This window comes from Microcebus murinus, chromosome X (assembly GCF_040939455.1).
Source record: "Microcebus murinus isolate Inina chromosome X, M.murinus_Inina_mat1.0, whole genome shotgun sequence".
NCBI classification, from domain to species: Eukaryota; Metazoa; Chordata; class Mammalia; order Primates; family Cheirogaleidae; genus Microcebus; species Microcebus murinus.
The window spans coordinates 104,757,132-104,778,590 of NC_134136.1; the positions used below are offsets into that span (position 1 = coordinate 104,757,132).

At 43.0% G+C, this 21,459-nt stretch overlaps 1 protein-coding gene across 1 annotated transcript; it reads left to right on the top strand.

Moving 5' to 3' along the window:
* Nucleotides 1-13,615: 13,615 nt before the first annotated feature.
* Nucleotides 13,616-17,107, top strand: LOC105867115 (melanoma-associated antigen B3). Its single transcript, XM_075999480.1, has 3 exons — nucleotides 13,616-13,751; nucleotides 15,219-15,296; nucleotides 15,822-17,107. Exon 3 carries the CDS (start codon nucleotides 15,883-15,885, stop codon nucleotides 16,921-16,923), a length of 1,041 nt encoding a protein of 346 aa, XP_075855595.1. The 5' UTR covers nucleotides 13,616-13,751; nucleotides 15,219-15,296; nucleotides 15,822-15,882; the 3' UTR covers nucleotides 16,924-17,107.
* Nucleotides 17,108-21,459: the final 4,352 nt, after the last annotated feature.

Genomic DNA, 21,459 nt, shown 5'->3' on the forward strand with positions numbered 1-21,459 from the left:
TGAGAGCTTTGGTCTAAGGAAGGCAGCCTCAGTTTGGTAGAAAGAGGAGTCCCAGGATCTGTTTGATATAAATCCTTTAATGAAGGTAGCACTTATCCAGAACACTGAGGTCCTGAAGAGTCCAGCCCCCACTGTTAGCCCTTGGAGGTCCTTGAATTCCATGGCCTGATGAATTATGGAGAGCCTTCAAGAGATGAAGCAGAGACAGCCCAAGCCAGAGCTGCAGCCAGGGTTGGCACTATTGCCATGGCTGGGGCATATACCAGAGCCATGTCCAGCAACTCCTCCTAGATCTAGTGAGATCTGAGGCAGATTCTTCACTTTGTGGTTGAAAAGAGAAGTCAACACTATAAGTAGTGGAGGGTCAAAGTGGATCGGGGGGAAACACATTGTATGTCTTCTTTTTGTTCTTGCCCTACTTGAATAACTGGGAGATGTATCTTTTTGGTTTTGGTACTTTTAAAATTCATTCCTTTAAATAAAATATTTATTTAGCTTCAGTATTTGTGTTCGTGAATAACATGGATCACATTTATTAAATATATTTTTTTCCATATAGAAGTGTAAAACTTTTGGTATTTTGATCAACAAATTGAAAATCCCTGGATCTCCTATTGTGGTCTAGAATAAGATAACAAGTAATGTGAATGAGGATTTTTTCTTATTCTATAAATTTAAGGTGTACAACATGATGTCTCAATATACATATATATATACACAGTCATGCACACATGATGACATCATACCGAAATGCATTACTCACATGTTTGTGGTGATGCTGGTGCAAGCAAACCTACTACACTGCCAGTCATATAAAAGTATAGCATACACAATTATGTACAGTACATAATACTTAATAATGATAATAAATGACTCTATTACTGGTTTACGTATTTAATGTGCTATACTTTTTATAATTATTTTAGAGTGTATTCCTTCTACTTATAAAAGAAGTTAATGTAAAACAGCCTCAGGCAGGTCCTTAAGGAGGTATTCCAGAAGAAGGCATTGTTGTCATAGGAGATGACAGCTCCATGTGTGTTATTGCCCTGGAAGACCTTCCAGTGGGACAAGATGTGGAAATGGAAGACAGTGATATTAATGATCTTGTCCCTGTGTAGGCCTAGGCTGATGTGTATGTTTGTATCTTAGTTTTCAACAAAAAATTTTAAAAAGTAAAAATAATTTAAATAGAAAAAAGCTTATAGAATAAGGATATAAAGAAAGAAAATATTTTTATACAGCTGTATGATGTATTTGTGTTTTAAGGTATTATTACAAAAGAGCCAAAAAATTTTAAAATTTTATAAAGCAAATATCTTACAATAAGCTAAGGTTAATGTAGTATTGAAGAAAGAGAAATAGTCTTTATAAACTTAGTGCGGCCTAAATGTACAGTCTTGGGGGGCGGAGCAAGATGGCGGACGAATAACACCGCCAGACAGAGGGTCTCTACAGAAAAGACCAATTCTAGCAGAAACTAGAGGAAAGAAGCAAGAAGACGAGCATACAGCGGACAAGGGCCGGAAGGAGGGGTACCTGAGACCCCGGGAGACTCCACGGGAGGAGGCTGCGGAGGAGAACTGGAGGCTGAGACCACCGGAGCAGCCCAGAGACCAGCGGCAAGGGTAGGTGGAATTGCTGTTTCCCCTCCCCTGCATTCGGGACTGCTGGCGGGCTCCCCAGTGGGTGGAGAGACCTGCGGACATCAGCCCAGAGACTGCCGCCGCTTGCCAACGGTGAGCCTGTAGCAGACGTGGCACCAGGTTCCCAACTTCCTCCGGGCACCTCCGTGTGCACGGACCCGAGCCGCGCGGCAGGCGCCATATTGCCTCCTCCTCCCCTCCGCCGACCCTACCCGCGGCTGCCCAGAGAGACAATACAGCCACCAGCCGGAGGCACCTCCAGGGAACGGGACCTTCCCGTTTGGGACCCCGCCCGCCCTCCCAGGTGCTGCTGGCACCGTGTTCCCAGGAAAACGGTGCCGACTCAGAGGCTGAGAGACATAGATCCAGCTTGGGCTCCCTGTGGGTGAATTAGGACCGGAAATCCTCTCCCTGGTGGGAATACAGTTTGAACTCTGGGACCCAGAGGTCGGACCTGCAGACCAGATCCCCTGCACCGAGGGCTAGCATTGCCCCGGGCACAGAAGGATTATACGAGAACAGCCTACTGAGGGCTGTGTGCCTCCAGGGGCGGATCGGCGTCCTAGAGGGCAACCCTCCTCCCAGGAGGAGGCCGTGCGCCCAACCCAGGTGGCGTTCCTGTGCAGGGAACCTCCCCGCCGGCACCACAGTCCGGGGAGGCCTGGTGGCTTGTGGTCTGGCCTGCTGGCAGAGGCCCAGGAGTAGCTGCAGAGTTGGGGAGGGTGGAAAGAAGCGAGGTCTGCTGCAGACTGCGGGTCTCAGACAGCCCCACCCCCACCTCCAGACTTTCTGGCTGAGCGGGACCATTCCAGCCCTGCCCTGACAGCTTTCCCTGTAAGCTGAGAACAGAACTTTGACCCCTGCTAACGGCCTGAGGGCAGGCTTACCCAACCCAGCTCCGCCCAGAACGAGAGCTGATAACAGGACTCAAAATCAACACCATAGCCTGTTCCTCCAAGCAAACGCCACCTACTGACAGGGGCGGCATCTTGCACAGCCTTTCCACGGCATCCACTGACTCAATATACAGGGAGTGGTCCAATTTCACCCACAGGCACCACCTAACGCCTCAGAAACTAAACAAGGTGTGTGAATACCCAAACAATAACCTAAGGAAAGAAACAACAACTGATCGACATGGGAAGAAGTCAGCGAAAGAACTCAGGAAATATGAAGAACCAAACGGAAAACACACCCCCAAGGAGGAGCACCAGCCCCCTAGAAACGGACACCGACCAAAATCAGGCAACCAATATGACAGAAAAGGAATTTCGTATGTGGATCATAAGAACACTCACCCAGCTGCAACAACAACTCAATAACCAACACCAAGAAAACACAAAAAACCTCCAAGAAATGGAACAAAGGTTCAACAAAGAGATTGACACAGTGAAGAAAACTTTAACCGAAGTCCTGGAGATGAAGAATCAACTCAGAGAACTACAAAATACTGTGGAAAGTCTCAAGAACAGGGTAGATCAAGCAGAAGAAAGAATCTCAGAGCTTGAAGATAACACCTTCCAATTAAATAAATCAGTCACAGAAATACAGCAGAGAAACAAGAGAAAAGACCAAAGCCTACAAGAGCTGTGGGATTATGTGAAAAAACCTAACGTGAGGGTCATAGGTTTAGCCGAAGGGGAGGAAGACAACACTCAAGGGCTGGACAAGCTTTTTGAAGATATAATAGAGGAAAATTTCCCAGGCCTTGCTCAAAATCTCGATATACAAGTTCAAGAAGCCCAGAGGACCCCTGGGAGATTCAATGCAAACAGGAAGACGTCACGTCATGCAGTCATCAGACTGACCAAAGTATCAACTAAAGAGGCCCTTCTAAGAGCTGTAAGACAAAAGAAGCAAGTGACATACAAGGGAAAGCCAATTCGAATAACATCAGACTTCTCTAATGAGACTTTACAAGCAAGGAGAGACTGGGGCCCCATTCTCACTCTTTTGAAACAAAACAATGCCCAGCCTAGAATATTATTCCCTGCAAAACTAAGCTTCATATATGAAGGAGAAATAAAAACATTCTCAGACAAGCAAAGGCTCAGAGAATTCACCAAGACAAGACCAGCCCTACAAGAAGTACTTAAAACAGCGTTACGCACGGAACATCATAATAATAATCCACGGATATAAAAACAACCAAAACCCAAAGATATTAAAGGCCAGATATTACAATGGCTCAAGACAGAAATCATAGCAACAACATCCAACCCAACAGAATGATCAGTAATCTACCTTACCTATCAGTTCTCTCAATAAATGTGAATGGCTTAAACTCTCCACTCAAGAGACATAGGCTGGCTGAATGGATAAGAAAATACAGGCCAAGTATATGCTGTCTTCAGGAAACACATTTAACCTGCAAGGATGCACATAGACTAAAAATAAAAGGGTGGAGATCAATATTCCAAGCAAATAGAAACCAAAAGAAGGCTGGTGTGGCAGTTCTAATTTCAGACGATTTAGTTTTTAAACCAACAAAAGTAGTAAAAGACAAAGAGGGTCATTATATAATGGTGAAGGGCACAGTCCAACAAGAGGAGATAACAATTTTAAATATATATGCACCCAACTTAGGTGCACCCAGATTCATAAAGCAAACCTTACTGGAGCTAAGCAAATGGATTAATAGCAACTCCATAATCGCCGGGGATTTCAACACCCCACTGACGGCACGAGACAGATCCTCCAAACAGAAAATTAATAAAGAAATAATGGACTTAAACAAAACTCTAGAACAATTGGGTCTGACAGACATCTACAGAACATTCTACCCAAAATCCACTGAATATACGTTCTTCTCATCAGCTCACGGGACATTCTCTAAGATTGACCATATCCTAGGACACAAAGAAAATCTCAAGAAATTTAAAAAAATAGAAATCATACCATGTACTTTCTCAGATCACAGTGGAATAAAACTAGAAATCAACCCTAACAGAAACTCACATTTCTACACAAAAACGTGGAAATTAAACAACCTCCTACTAAATGATTACTTCGTAAATGAAGAAATCAAGACGGAAATAAAAAACTTCTATGAAGAAAACGACAATGGAGAGACAAGTTATCAACTCCTCTGGGACACAGCTAAAGCAGTTCTGAGAGGAAAGTTTATCTCCATAAATGCCTATAACCAAAAGGCAAGAAGATCACAAATAGACAATCTAATGAAACGACTCAAAGAGCTGGAAAAAGAAGAACAGACCAACCCCAAACCCAGCAGAAGAAGTGAAATCAACAAGATCAAATCAGAACTAAACGAAATTGAAAACAGGAAAGCTATTCAGGAGATTAATAAAACAAAAAGTTGGTTCTTTGAAAAAATAAACAAAATTGACACGCCATTGGCTAAGCTAACGAAAAGCAGAAAAGAGAAATCTCTAATAAGCTCCATCAGGAATGAAAAAGGAGATATCACAACTGATCCCAAAGAGATACAAGATACAATTTATGAATACTACAAAAATCTTTATGCACACAAACTGGAAAATGTGGAGGAAATGGACAAATTTCTAGAAACACACAGCCTCCCTAGGCTCAACCAGGAAGAAATAGATTCCCTGAACAGACCAATCTCAACAGCTGAAATAGAAACAGCAATTAAAAATCTCCCTAAAAAGAAAAGTCCCGGTCCAGATGGCTTCACACCTGAATTTTACCATACTTACAAAGAAGAACTAGTACCTATCTTGCAGAAACTATTCCACAACATCGAGAAGAACGGAAACCTCCCCGACACCTTTTATGAAGCGAATATTACTCTGATACCAAAACCAGGAAAGGATGCAACAAAAAAAGAAAACTACAGACCAATATCCCTAATGAATATAGATGCAAAAATTTTCAACAAAATCTTAGCTAACCGAATCCAGACACTTATCAAAAAAATAATCCACCACGACCAAGTGGGCTTCATCCCAGGGATGCAGGGATGGTTCAACATACGTAAATCTATAAATGCAATTCACCACATCAACAGAAGCAAAAACAAAGACCACATGATTCTTTCAATAGATGCAGAAAAAGCTTTTGACAAAATTCAACACCCTTTCATGATACGAACACTTAAGAAAATAGGCATAGAAGGGACATACCTAAAAATGATACAAGCCATATATGACAGACCCGTAGCCAACATCATACTGAATGGGGAAAGACTGAAATCATTCCCACTTAGAACTGGAACCAGACAAGGCTGCCCACTATCTCCACTTCTATTCAACATAGTGCTGGAAGTCTTGGCTACAGCAATCAGACAGGAAAATGGAATCAAAGGTATCCAAATAGGGGCAGAAGAGATCAAACTTTCACTGTTTGCTGATGATATGATATTGTATCTAGAAAACCCCAAGGATTCAACCAAGAAACTCCTGGAACTGATCAATGAATTTAGTAAAGTCTCAGGATACAAAATTAATACACAGAAATCAGAGGCATTCATATACGCCAACAACAATCTAATTGAGAACCAAATCAAAGACTCAATTCCCTTCACAATAGCAACAAAGAAATTAAAGTACCTAGGAATATATTTAACCAAAGAGGTAAAAGACCTCTACAGGGAGAACTATGAAACACTGAGGAAGGAAATAGCAGAGGATGTAAACAGATGGAAATCTATACCATGCTCGTGGATCGGCAGACTCAATATCGTCAAAATGTCTATACTACCCAAACTGATCTACAGATTCAATGCAATACCTATTAAAATCCCATCAGCATTCTTCACAGATATAGAAAAAATAATTTTACGCTTCGTATGGAACCAAAGAAGACCCCGAATATCAAGAGCAATTCTAGGCAACAAAAACAAAATGGGAGGCATTAATATGCCAGATATTAAACTATACTACAAAGCTGTAGTAATTAAAACAATATGGTATTGGCACAAAAACAGGAATATTGACCAGTGGAACAGATGTGAGAATCCTGATATAAAACCATCCTCATATAGCCGTCTCATCTTTGACAAAGCAGACAAAAACATACGCTGGGGAAAAGAATCCCTCTTCAATAAATGGTGCTGGGAAAACTGGATAGCCACCTGTAGAAGGCTAAAACAGGACCCACACCTTTCACCTCTCACAAAAACCAACTCACGCTGGATAACAGACTTAAACCTAAGATATGAAACTATTAGAACTCTAGAGGAAAAAGTTGGAAACACTCTCCTAGACATCGGCCTGGGCAAAGAGTTTATGAAGAAGTCCCCAAAGGCAATCACAGCAGCAACAAAAATAAATAAATGGGACATGATCAAACTACAAAGCTTCTGCACAGCCAAAGAAATAGTCATGAAAGTAAACAGACAACCTACAGAATGGGAGAAAATTTTTGCATCCTATGCATCCGATAAGGGACTGATAACTAGAATATACTTAGAACTCACGAAAATTAGGAAGAAAAAATCAAATAACCCCATTAAAAAGTGGGCAAAGGACTTGAACAGAAATTTTTCTAAAGAAGACAGAAGAATGGCCAACAAACATATGAAGAAATGCTCATCATCTCTAATCATCAGGGAAATGCAAATCAAAACCACAATGAGATATCACTTAACCCCAGTGAGAATGGCCTTTATCAAAAAATCTCCAAACAATAAATGCTGGCGTGGTTGCGGAGAGAGAGGAACACTCCTACACTGCTGGTGGGACTGCAAACTAGTTCAACCTCTGTGGAAAGCAATATGGAGATACCTTAAAGCGATACAAGTGAATCTACCATTTGATCCAGCAATCCCATTGCTGGGCATCTACCCAAATGATCCAGTGACACTCTACAAAAAAGACACCTGCACTCGAATGTTTATAGCAGCACAATTCATAATTGCAAGGCTGTGGAAACAGCCCAAGTGCCCATCAATCAAAGAATGGATTAATAAAATGTGGTATATGTACACCATGGAGTACTATTCAGCTCTAAGAAACAATGGTGATATAGCACACCTTATATTTTCCTGGTTAGAGCTGGAACCCATACTACTAAGTGAAGTATCCCAAGAATGGAAAAACAAGCACCAGATATATTCTCCAGCAAACTGGTATTAACTGAGTAGCACCTACGTGGACACATAGGTGCTACAGTAATAGGGTATTGGGCAGGTGGGAGGGGGGAGGGGGGCGGGTATATACATACATAGTGAGTGAGATGTGCACCATCTGGGGGATGGTCATGATGGAGACTCAGACTTTTGGGGGGAGGGGGGGAAATGGGCATTTATTGAAACCTTAAAATCTGTACCCCCATAATATGCCAAAATAAAAAAAAAAATAATAATTAAAAAAAAAAAAATGTACAGTCTTATAAAGACTACAGTGGTGTATGGTAATGTCCTAGGCTTTCACATTCACTCACTACTCACTCATTGACTCGCCGAGAGCAACTTGCAGTCCTATAGAATTGTACCATTTTTGAACGTTTTATACAATATTTTTACTGTACTTTTTCTATGTTCAAGATACACAAATACTCAGCATTGTGCTACAGTTGCCTAAAGTACAATAACATGCTGTATGGGTTTCTAGCCTAGGAGCCACAGGCTATACTCTATAGCCTAGGTACGTAGTAGGATACACCATCTAGGTTTGTGTAAGACACTCTATCATGTTCACACAAGGATGAAATTGCCTAATGATGCATTTCTCAGAATGTACCTTTGTTGTTAAGTAACTCGTGACTGTACATAGCGAAATGATTACTACGAGTAAGCAATTTAACATATCCATTATCTCACATAGTTACTTTTTTTGTGGTAAGGGCACCTAAAATCTACTCTCTTAAAAAATTTCAGGCCGGGCATGGTGGCCCACACCTGTAATCCTAGCACTCTGGGAGACCGAGGTGAGAGGATCGCTCAAGGTCAGGAGTTTGAAACCAGCCTGAGCAAGAGCAAGATCCCGTCTCTACTAAAAATAGAAAGAAATTAATTGGCCAACTAAAAATACAGAAAAAATTATCCAGGCATGGTGGCGCATGCCTGTAGTCCCAGCTACTTGGGAGGCTGAGGAAGTAGGATAGCCTGAGCCCAGGAGTTTGAGGTTGTTGTGAGCTAGGCTGACGCCACGGCACTCTAGTCCAGGCAACAGAGTGAGACTCTGTCTCAAAAAAATTTTTTTTCAGTATACAATATTATTAACTATAATCCCCATGCTGTACTTTAAATCTCCAGATTTATTCATTCTATATAACTACAACTTTGTGCCATTTGACCTACATCTTCCCATCCTCTCTCCATCCCTTCCTCTGATAACCACTGTTTTATCTGTTTCTATGTGTCAACTTTTTATTTTCTTTTTAGATTCTGTATATAAGAGAAATTACGTAGTATTTTTCTTTCTGTGTCTGGTTTATTTCACTTAGCGTTTATCTGCATACTTGCAATAGCAGAATCTCCTTTTTAAAAGCCGAATAATACTACATTTCATATATATATATATATATATATATATATATATATCTCACAATTTCTTTATCTATTTATCCATAGACAAACACTTTGGTTGTTTCCATACCTTGGTTATTGATAATAATGCTACAGTGAACATGGAAGTATAAATATTCTTGGAAGGTGGTGATTTCATTTACTTTGGGTATATGTTCAGGAGAGGGATTGCTGGGTCATATGATAGTTCCATTTTTAATTTTTTAAGGAACCTCCATATTGTATTCCATAGTGATTGTATCAATTTGCATTCCCACCAATAGTGTATAAAAGTTTTGTTTTCTCCACACCCTCTCCAACATTTCTCTCTTGGTTTTTCTTTGTTTCTTTGTTTGTTTTAATACTAGCCTTCCTAACAGATGTGAGGTGTTAACTCTTTTTTTTTTTGACATCCTACCGTTGAAGTGAGGTATTAACTCATTGTGGTTTTTTTTTTATTACTTCATATTATGGGGGGTCCAGATTGTGTTTTTGATTTGCATTTCCCTGATGTTAGTGATGTTGAGCACCTTTTCATATACATGCTGTCCATTTTTATGTCTTCTTTTGAGAAATGTCATATGAACAGTGATTTTCTTGGACCTGTGCATAAAGGCTGTAGTAAAATTGCTGAGATCAAACACTACAGAAAAAAAGTAAAATATTGTTGATTCTTGGTTTATCTAATTCCTTCTAGTCTTTCTTCTTGTAAAATTAAAAGTTATATACCTGGATTTGCTTAGATTATTCAGGGATGTAAGAGAAATTAAATCCTAATTTATTAGACTTCATACTCACTGTCTTGTTTATTTCCTTATCATTACTTGAGCATCAGCTCTTTGGAAGGCTTCATGTTAGTACTGGGGATGCTTTCCAAAAAAAACAAAACAAAACAAACAAAACGAGCCTTTGCCCATTTAATTTTACAGTCTGGGAGCAACTGTCATATGAAGATGACATATAAAGATGGTGATACAATCTCTAAGACCTAAGAAAATGTAAAATCTGCTCTGGGAGGAAGTAAGTTACTATGTAAGTGGAATGAAATAAGCCTTAATCACATGACATGAATCATTTGAAAGAGAACATTTGAGAGAATCTTGGAAACAAATGATTGCCATGTGGTAGACCAAATTGTCTACTATAGTGCAATTAGTTAAAAATAGTAAAACTTGCATTGTTTAGTTTTGATGCCTTGTTTTAAATGACTTCAATTGTCTCAGTTATTTTTAAATGAATTTTCTTTCTTTAAGCCTATATTAAATTAAATTATCAAGTAAAAATAGAACTCCAAAAATTTAAAGTGTTTAATAACTTTAATACATGTTCTAAATTTTTAAATAGACAGAAACATGTTGAAAGCAAACTCTCAAATAGTAAATTCACGAAATGTAAATATTTTATTTTAGATATTTTGATTTCTAAATAATCTAGGTCCCGTAGCTTGACCTTGGCTGAAGTAACAAAACCTTATAAAATCTGTGGTGTTCTCTTGCATTAAACAACCTCCTCAACTTAATTAAATGACTTCATGTCTTTTAGATATAAAATATGGTTAAATTACTGAACATGTTAAGATAAAATCCCTAAGTGAAGCATAAAAAAAAGAACAAGTAAAAAGGAGAGATAAATAAAAGGAGGAGGTTTGAGATGAGAGCAATCAAGTATAAATGCCCTGAGGCAAGGCAGTTTGGAATCTTAGGAAACTGCAAGTTCCCCAGTGGGAAGCTGCCTGGTAGGCTGGATGAGGCTGTGAACATGGTGAGCAGGGGCCAGGCCATCAGATGAGGTGCATTTCAGAAATGAGAGACTAAGCCTGGAATGATAAACTGAGAAACTGTTCCTAACATTTACTTTGGGATTATGAAAAAAACAGAGAATCTCCACCTGCAGCAGAGATGGAAAATGTTCTGTGTTCCTATTCCAGCGCAGTCAAACACAGTGCACAAACTAAATGTTCTATGCACATAATCTCCATCAAGTTTCTGAGAAATCAAGTTGATACATTCAAGAGAGATAGGATGTCCAGAAGCCAATGTTCTTGCACTTTTTGTCCTGGGTTGGGGAATCTAGGGCCTGCTCCATTAAAAGAATGTTCAATTAGATTGTTCTGTGTGTAATTTGAAAAACTCTAAGTGGGGTCTAGATTTTGGATGATGGTTAAATTAATAAAAGTAGGGGTGGATTACAAGGACAGGCATCTGGAAGTTCGGAAAGATATTAGTCATTAACGAAAATTCTAGGAGTCTTAAGTTGTATCCAGTTGGGGAAGAGTCTCCCAGAAACACATTATATATTGAATCATTTTCCTTGCTAAGCAGCATTTTGTTTTATTGTAATCTTTGCCTTGGAGTTTGGTAATGTGCTAGTCCCAGTACTGTCTCTTACTAAGCATAGGCTTAGTAAGAGACAGTACTGGGACTAGATTCCTGGTCTGAATTCTAGAGCCCACACTGTTTGCTCTATTCCTCTCTGCCTGAAATAGACCTTGTGCCCCTAAATTCACTTTTCTTCTCAATACTCCCAAATATATCTCAGGGGATTAAAAAGAAGGATTCTGGGCCGGGCATGGTGGCTCACACCATGCTATAATGCTATAATCCTAGCATTCTGGGAGGCCCAGGCTGGAGGATCGCTCAAGGTCAGGAGTTCGAAACCAACCTGATCAACAGCAAGACACTGTCTCTACTAAAAATAGAAGGAAATTAATTGGCCAACTAAAAATACATAGAAAAAATTAGCCAGGCATGGTGGTGCATGCCTATAGTCCCAGCTACTTGGGATGCTGAGGCAGAAGGATTGCTTGAGTCCAGGGGTTTGAGGTTGCTGTGAGCTAGGCTGATACCATGGCACTCTAGCCAAGGCAATAGAGTGAGACTCTGTCTCAAAAAAAAAAAAAAGGACTCTGTGGCCAAAATATTGTACTGAAATACATAACCAAAGCAATTAAGGCTACCACAATAAATGAAAGTTATTAATAAAGAGGAGATAAGATTATTCAGTGACAATATGATCACCTACATATGCAAAGTCAGATAACCTCAAAATCAGGGATTACACAATCATTCTGGACAGCTCCTTCTTGTTCAGAAGTAAATCAATTAAAACAGAGGTCAGATAAAAGGCTAACACTGTCTATTGAAAACAACGATAAATCAGCATCATTTTTCTCTGACAACCCATCACCTGTGGTGGGTCCCCTGCCTTGTATTACAGTGTCCTCATCTCACATCAGATGTGGGACATGGACTAGCAAGGTTTGCACTGGGGACACTGCTCAGGAGTTTGCAGGGGTATAGCGTTTCCCAGGAAGCCTTTAATGCAAGAGACAAGAGAAAAAATGAAGACACCCATGAATAAACACTGGAGAGACAACCACTGCAAAATAGAGGGAGTTATACAGCAATCTGCTCAAACCTGTTTTCAGACCTAGAATGCCTCAGGCAGGGCAGTCAGGCTGGGCGTCCTCTCTTACTCTTCATAGTTCTCAGTGAAGTAAGAGCTTTGACCTAAGGAGGGTGACTTCAGTTAAGTAGAGGGATGATCCCAGGGTCTGATACATACAAGATGAGGGCACTGAATGAGGAATATGGGGAACCAGAACAGTGGTGTCCCATAGAAACCCAACTCTGCTGTCAGCCCTCACAGGATCTAAACATCCCTGGCCTAATGCGGCTCACCCTAACTTCCACCTGGAAAGTTTCAGGAAGGAGAGGACCTTGATTTTAGCAGAGTTCATGTCAGGGAGGGTGGACTTCCAGGACTGGCCAGGAGCAAGGTGAGGTTTCTCTCGAATGAGTAAAAAAGGGGTCATTTCGGCCGAGCGTGGTGGCTCACGCCTGTAATCCTAACACTCTGGGAGGCCGAGGCGGGAGGATCGCTGGAGGTCAGGAGTTCAAGACCAGCCTGAGCAAGAGCGAGACCCCATCTCTACCAAAAATAGAAAAAAAATTAGCCAGACGTGGTGGCGCGCGCCTGTAGTATTAATACCAGCTACTTTGGAGGCTGAGGCAGGAGGATTGCTTGAGCCCAGGAGTTCGAGGTTGCTGTGAGCTAGGCTGACGCCACAGCACTCTAGCCTGGGCAACAGAGTGAGACTCTGTCTCAAAAAAAGGGGGGGAGGTGTCACTAAACCCACAAATGAGGGGATTTCAGAGTGCCACTCTCCTCTTCTTAACCCTGAGAGGCCCCCCGGCAGAGCTACAAGGCTGAAGTGCCCCTCATTTCAGCCTGAAGGATTTCAAGAGAGGAGCGGCTTGTCTAATAGAGTAGCCTATTAGACATTCACTGTTTCAGAGTGAGGAGTCTCAGCCCTAACTGGAGTTAAGGTGAGGATCACCAGTGTTAATCAGGGGTGCCTCTTCCCAAAATAGGGGGCCACCAAAAGCCCCGATCCTGTTTTCAAGCCTATGAAGCCCCAGGACGCTATCATCATTTGTGCCTAGATTACTCCGCCAGGGACTAACGGAAGTGAGAGCTTTATTTGTAGGCTGGCAGATTCAAGCCAGCAGAGGGAGTAATCCCAAACTCTGTCAACAACACGGTGAGGACCCTGAGTAAGGACCTAGGAACCATCGACTCCAGAGAAGTGGGGTCCCACAGTGTCCCGTCTCTGTGGTCTGCCCTCGGAGATCCCGGACCATACATGGCTCATTTTCACTTCCGCTTTGAAAGTAAGGACCTGCTTGGAAGGCAGTGTTGGATCAGTGGCTGAGGCTGAATTCCCAAGACTGGTCCAGAGTCAAGGTGAGGACCCCGAGTGGGGAATCAAGGGACCACTCTCTATCCATAAAAACGAGGGGCACAAAGTTCCGCCCTTGTGGTCGACCCTGGGAGGTCCTGGCGGAGCTGTCTGGCAGAATTTTGTCTGGAAAGTCTCAAGGAGGGGAGGGCCTTGGACTTAGGGAGTAGCCTCGATTTTGGAGATGGAAGCGATCTAGGCCCTAATTGGAGCCGGTGTGAAGGCCCTGGATATAAATGAGATTTCTCCCCAGTAGGGATAGCACACAAAGCAGCAGCATCCCTGCCCTCATTTCTAGAAGGCTGCGGGCGAGAGGCCCTTTCCCGCCTAGGCATTCAGGAAGGTGAGGGTTTTGTTTGGAGGCTGGTGGACTCGGGTCAGTAGGGGGAGGAGTCCCAGACTCTGCTGGATATCAACGTGAGGACCCTAAGTGAGGACCTAGGGACCACCGACTCCAGAACAGTGGGGTCTCATGGTGCCCCGCCCCTGCTGTACCCCCTCAGAGACCGCAGGCGGCAGTAGCCGGATGTGGCTCATCCTCACTTCCGCTGTGAAGGTGGGGACTTCGGTGTTAACGAGTGCAGTGTTGGGTAGGCTGAGGGTGAATTCCCAGGACTGATCTGGAGTGAAGGTGAGGACCCGGAGTGTGGACTGGGACTGAAGGGACCACCCGTCACCCATAACAAAGGGGTTCCCGCTAAATTTTGCCCCTGCAGTGGGACCCAGGATACCCCCAAAAAGCTGCCTGTCAGAGTTCTGCCTGGCAAATCGTGGGGGTTGGGGTGGGGGTGGGGGATAGGACCTTAGTCTAACGGAGTGGCCCTGATTCTGCAGATAGAGGAGACCTAGGCCCTAGATGAAGTCCAGGTGAGGGCCCTGAGTGCTATTGAGGTGGTTTCTCCCTAATAAAGGTGGCAAAACAGTGTCTCTGCACTCGTTTCTGCAAGGCTCCTGGCAAAGGTAGTCATGGGGGGCTGCCCTGAGGCTGGAAGACTTAAGTTAGTGGAGGGAAGTGTCCCAAGTCCTGCCAGGAGTCAAGATCAGAGACCTGAGTGAGGACTAAGGGAAACATCAACTCTAAAAAGTGGGATCCCATAAATTCTGCCCCTTCTCTCAGCTCTGGAAAGCCCCAGGATAACTGTCAGGATCAGGTGCTTCCTTAGCACCTGGAGAGTGCCAGAAAGGTTGTATTAATTGTGTGCCCCAAGTTTACTGAAGTAGGAGACCCAGAGCCTTACAGGAGTCAAGGTGAAGACCCTGAATGAGGACTGGTTGTGCCACTCACCGACCCAAGCACGAAGAGACAATAGAGAGTCTCTCCTTCCTACTTGCAGCCTTGAGGAGCCCAGGCAAGGAGGTCGGGCATACATGAACTCTCCTTTCTTTTTGATGACAATAGGTTGCTGAGGGCCTTTGTGTGAAGGGAGAGGCATCAGATCAGCAGAAGCAGGTGGCCCAGATCCTACCTGGAGACAAGGTGAGGAGCCTGAATGAGGTCTCAGGACCCCAGTAATCCTAGAACAGAGTGGGCCTCCACTGAGCTCTTAGCACCAAGTGCCCCCTGGCAGCAGCGGTGGGCTGAGGCATCCCTTCACTTCCTGTTAGTGGATCCCAAGGAGGTGAGGATATTGATTGGAGGTGTCAAATTTAGTATAGCACATGGAAGGGGACCCAGGCCCTGCTGACAGTCGATATGATTGTCCTGAATGTGAAGTGAGAGCCCCACCCCCAACCAAGAGTACAAGGGGATCCACAAGGACTAGACCTGTTGCTGCTGCTGTAAGTCTGAGTATGCACCAGGCAGGGCTGGTAGGCTGCAGCCCGAGGCACAGTTTAATTATTTCTGCAGGGTTATCAGAGGACAAACTGATCAGAAAGAACACAAGGCCTCTGGATTTCTAGAGAAGTGCTCTCACAGAAACCTGCAGAGGTGGCCTTTTTAAAGCCAAAGTGGTATCTCCCTGCTGAAGGTGCTCATGCCCTGTCATCCTCTTTCCTCCAGGTTCCTGCCTCACCTGCTCTACTGCCCATATTCCTGCCTGCTGTTCCTGAGAACAGTCATCATGCCTCGGGGTCAGAAGAGTAAACTCCGTGCCCGTGAGAAACGCCGCAAGGCCCAAGGTGAGACCCAGGGTCTCCGGGATGCTCAGGCCACTGCAACTAAGGAGAAAAAATCCCCCTCCTCATCCTCTTCTCGTTTGGGGGTTATTACCCAGAGAAAGTCTGCTGCTAGGTCACGTAGCACTCTCAAGAGGCCTCGGGGAGCCCTATCCACCACTGTGTCTGTAGGTGTTTCTCACCCAAGATCATGCAAAAGAGCCAATGGCAAAGTTGAGAAAAAGCAAAGATCCTCCCAGGCCCCATCCTCCACTATGCAGTCTCGAAGAGACTCTCTAACCAAGACAACCAGTATGTTGGTGCAGTTCCTGATGCAAATGTACAAAATGAAAAGGCCTATTATGAAGGCAGATATGCTGAAGATTGTCAATAAAAAGTACAGGAATCGCTTCCTTGAGATCCTAAGAAGAGCTTCTTTCAGCATGGAGGTGGTATTTGGTGTTGATTTAAAGGAAGTTGATTCTGCCAAGCACTCTTACGCCATTGTGAGCAAAATGGACCTCCCCAACAATGGGATGGTGAGTCGTGGTCGGGGGTTTCCCAAGACCGGTCTCCTGATGAATCTCCTGGGTGTGATCTTCATGAGGGGCAACTGCGCCACTGAGGAGGAGATCTGGGGATTCCTGAATAAGATGAGGGTGTATGCTGGGCAGAGACACTTTATATTTGGGGAGCCCAGGAAGCTCATCACCCAAGATTTGGTGAAGCTTAAATACCTAGAATATCGGCAAGTGGCCAACAGTGATCCTGCACGCTACGAATTCCTGTGGGGTCCAAGAGCCCGTGCTGAAACAACCAAGATGAGAGTCCTGGAGTTTTTGGCCAAGGTCAATCACACAGACCCCAGTGCCTTCCAGCCCTGGTATGAAGAGGCGGTGAGAGATGAAGAAGAGAGAGCACAAGCCACAGTTACACTCAGTGATAGCAGCAATGCCACAGCCATTAAATGTTCCAAGGCCATGTCCAGCAGCTCTTCCCACACCTAGTGAAGCTGAGGCAGATTTTCCACTTTGTGGTTGAAGAGGGCGGTCAGTGTTCCAAGTAGTGGAAGGCTGGGTGTGACTGAAGGGAACATAGTGTATAATACCTTTGTGTTCTTGTTCTATATGGGTAATTTTAAGATTTATCTGTATTGGAGGGGTATTTTTCAAATATTCCTTCTATTTAGCATTATAATCTAAGTTTATAAATGATATTAATTGCACTTACTGTTTGTTTGGTTTAAAAGTAAAAGTTTTGCTGTTTTGTAGAACAAATTGAGAAAACTTCCATCTTGGTAATCAGGTGCAAGGTCACTTGGAATTGGCATAATTTCCTTGAAAATGTGAAAAAAAAACAACTCAGCAGTAAAATGTGTGGAATCAAAAAATAGAACAAAAGAGTAAAATAGTCAATATTTGGTTTCCTAAACCCTTTGAATCTGTGTTTTATAAGATTAGAAGATAAATAACTATCCGTGCCTGGCTTATTCAAGAATGTAAAATTAAATCATAACAAATTAGACCCCAGACTCACAGGCTCACTTAGTCTCCCAATATTAATTGAGCTCCATGCTAGTAGTAGGAAGGCTAAGAAAAAGAAGACCTAGCAACTGACCATAAAATTGGAAGGTTGAGAAGTAGCCACCATGTAAGAAAAATGATGATAGACACCCTAAGACCAAAAGGATGAATGAACATAGATAAGAAGGGAGGGAGGTGGTTCCAGATGAGAGCAGTCAAGTGTATATTACCTGATCAAGGCAGTGTCAGGCCTTGAGAAACTCCAAGTCCCTCAGTGGGAGGTAATTTTAAGTGGGTCTGCATGGTGGGCTGGATGAAGCTGTAGGAGTGGTGAGCAGGGGCCAGACTCTTAGATAGTGCCTCTCAGAGTTGAGAGACAAAGTCTGGACTGGGAAACAGTTCTTAACCATTACTTTGGTATCACGGATAAACCAGAGAGAATCTCCACCAGGGGCAGGGCTGGAAGGTGTCCTCTGCTCTTGCCCCAGTGCAGCTGAACATAGTGCACGAACTAGATGTTCTATGCATATCATCTCCAGAGAGTTTCTGAGAAATAAGGGTGATACTCCCTTGAGGTGAGATGCCCAGAAGCCACTGTGCTAACATTCTTTGCCCCAGCCTGGGGATCCAGGGCCCATTTTATTAAAAGGGTAGTCAATTAGGTTATCTTATGTGTAATGTGGCAAACTCTAGGCAAGATCTAGATTTTTTGGATAGTGGTTAAATGAATAGAAATAGAAGTGGTTTCGGAGGAAGGGCAGCTGAGAGAGAGGGAAGTTTTTGGTTCTTGAAATATTTTAGAAGCTTTGTGTTGCGTTCACTGAAGAAGTCTACTTCACACTGACATTGGATGAATTATACTGTAATGGGAAAATATTACTTACTTTTCCTTGCTAAGGAAAAACAAACTCTATTTGTCTGATAGGGTTTCCTTTTGCTTAGAATGTGGCATAATCTTTGACATCTCCTGAATTGGAAAATAAATCCCAGGGTAGTGGACTGTAATGTCAGGGGACAATTTTTTTTTTATTTCAGCATATTATGGGAGTACAAATTTTAAGGTTACTTATAATGCCCTGGTCCCCCCTCACCCCGCAAGTCAGAGCTTCAAGCTCAGGGGACAAATTAATCATAATAAGAACTGGCATTTTTAAAAGTCTCAGTACATTTCAGGAACTTTACATACATTATATACATTCTACCTGTTCTACGAGACAGAGCTTATCAAATCCAGTATGCAGATGAAAAGCCTAAAGCTCATGGAGATTGGTAACCTGCCCAATTTCACATGGCTGGTAATTGAGGGAACTGGGACAAGACCCCTTGTCTAAATTAGTGTAAATCCCCCTCTGTATGCACCTCCCAGCCTGAGGCTCACTGTGCCTCTTACTTCAGTTTTCTTCTCACCACTCCTAAATATATCTCAGGTGATAAAAAGAAGGATTCCGTGCCCAATTTACTAGATTGGGATACATAACAAGACTAATAAAAATACCAAAATGATTGAGAGATGTGAATTAAGGAGAGAAAGATAATATTTGGTGAAAGTACGATCACATATGCAACATCAGATAACTTAAAAGATCGTGGGCTCACATTCAGTCATTCTGGACAGCCTTTTCCTTTTAGAAAGTTAAAAGTTTTTGAACAGAAATATATAAGAGCCTAAATCTGGCTGGCAAAAAAGAAGGAATAGATCAATGTGTTTTTTTCTCTGACCATACAGCATCTGTCCTGGGGCCTCTGCCTTGTGTCTTAGCTTCCCTATCTTATACCACTACTGGGACAGGGATGTCTTTTCTCCAAGATTTCTTCGGGTAACTGGTTAAGAGTGTTTAGGGATGTGGCATGTCCCAGGAAGTCTATAATTAAGGGACAGGAGTCAAGATAAAACCCCTATATAGGAGGACTGGGGGGAGCACCATGCCAGGCAAAGTTGACAGCTGAGCATCTCCTCACTTAACTTGTCAAGGCTCTCAGGGACTTGTGAGTCCTGCCGTAGAGAGGGTGACCTCAGGTCAGCAGAAGGGGAAGTTCGAGTCTCTGACACATACGAAGTTGAGGACCCTGAACAAGGAATGAGGGAAGCACCTACCCAAAGCAATGTGATACATAGACTTCTGACCCTGCTGGCAGCCCACAGAGTCTGCAAATAGTCTTGACAGGATGTGACTGAACCTGATTTCTACTATGGAGGTTTTCAGAAGGTTTCTGAGGTTGGCTGAATCAGATCCATAGAGGGAAGATTTCCAAGTGTTCCAGGAGTAAAGTGAGTACACTGAACAGTGCAGGAACCACCAAACCCCTATCAGCGGGGACTGATCAGTGTCCTCCCTATTACCAGTCCTGAGAGATTCAGACATAAATGTCAGGCAGAGGCACCCTCATATCCTCAGGAGTAACAGAGAAGTGGGGGTCTTAGTGTGAGGGGGGCAGTCTCAGCTCAGCAGAGGGAGGACTCTTAGGCCTTCAGATTTGGGATCCTGACTTAGGACCCTGAGTAGGAGGATTCACCGGTAGGGTCTCAACCTGTCTGCCATAGCTATCTCTCTTGGGAGACCATGGTCAGTTGTTGCCAGATCAGGCCACCCTCACTTTCCTCTATTGGGTCTCAGGGAGGTGCAGGTCTTTTATGAGGAGAGGTCCTCAATTCAAGAAAGAAGGGATCCCCAGGTTCTGCTAAGAGCCAAATAAAACTGAGTGAGAACTGAGGGGACCACCCACTCCTCAGTAGAGAGGACAATAAAGAGTCCAGTCCCTTGCACTCAACCTTTAAATTGCCAGGGCAAGATGTGAGGCTGGGGCTTCCTCGTCACTTTTTTTTAATGGATTTTATTTTTTTAGAGCAGTTTTAAGTTTACAGGGAAATTGAGCAGAAAATACAGAGAGTTCACATATATATGCCATCCTCTCACACACAGCCTCTGTCCTATCAGGGGTCCCACACCAACACCACAGCGGTACATTTGTTACAATTGAACATACACAGACACGTCATTATCACCCAAAGTCCATAGTTAATGTTAGGATTCAGTTTTGGTATTGCACATTCTGTGGGTTCTGACAAATGTATAATGAATGACACATATCCACCACTATAGAATCATACAGAAGTGCTTCACTGCCTTAAAAATCCTCTGTGCCCCATCGGTTTATCTCTCACTCCCCCCAACCCCTGGCAACCACTGATCTTTTTACTGTTTCCATAGTTTTGCCTTTTCCGGAATGTCATATAGATGGACTCCTGCAATAGGTAGGCTTTTCAAAATGGCTCTTCTATGTCTTTTCATGGCTTGATAGCTCATTTCCTTTTAGCATTGAATAATGTTTTATTATCTGGATGGACCACAGTTTGTTTACCCACTCACTTTCTGAAGTATGTCTTGATTGCTTTTCACTTTTGGCAATTACAAATAAAGCTGTTATAAACATTTATGTGTAAGCTTTTGTGTGGAAATAAGTTTTCAACTCATCTAGGTTAATACCAAGAGCACAGTTGCTGGATCATGTGGTATGTGTAGTTTTGTAAGAAACTTACAAACTGTCTTCCAAGGTTACTGTACCATTGTGCGTCCCCACCTGCAATAAATGACAGTTCCTGTTGCTCCACATCCTCACCAGCATTTGATGGTGTCAGTGTTTTGGATTTCAGTCATTATTATTTTTTTCATATATAATTTTTTTATTTCATCATATTATGGGGGTACAAATATTGTTAAAGTTACATATATTGCCCTTGCCACCCCCCTGCTGAGTCAGAGCTTCCAGAGCGTTCATCCCCCAGGCAGTGCACATCACACTCATTATGTAAGTATACACCCATCCCTTCCTCCCGCCTCCCACCAGCTGACATCCAATAAATGTTTTTTTTTTTTGACATTTTGGTTACATTTTATATCTTTGCCTCGCCCTAGGAAGGGTTAGAGGTATGCCCTTCCCCTCCACAATGCTCACCACATCCCTCAGATGTGGGTCTACCCCCCAACCCCCGAATCCCTGGTGAACACCACCACCCTTTGA

Excerpts from the sequence above, each read along its gene's own strand:
- LOC105867115 (XM_075999480.1), top strand. The coding sequence starts at position 15,883 with ATGCCTCGGGGTCAGAAGAGTAAACTCCGTGCCCGTGAGAAACGCCGC.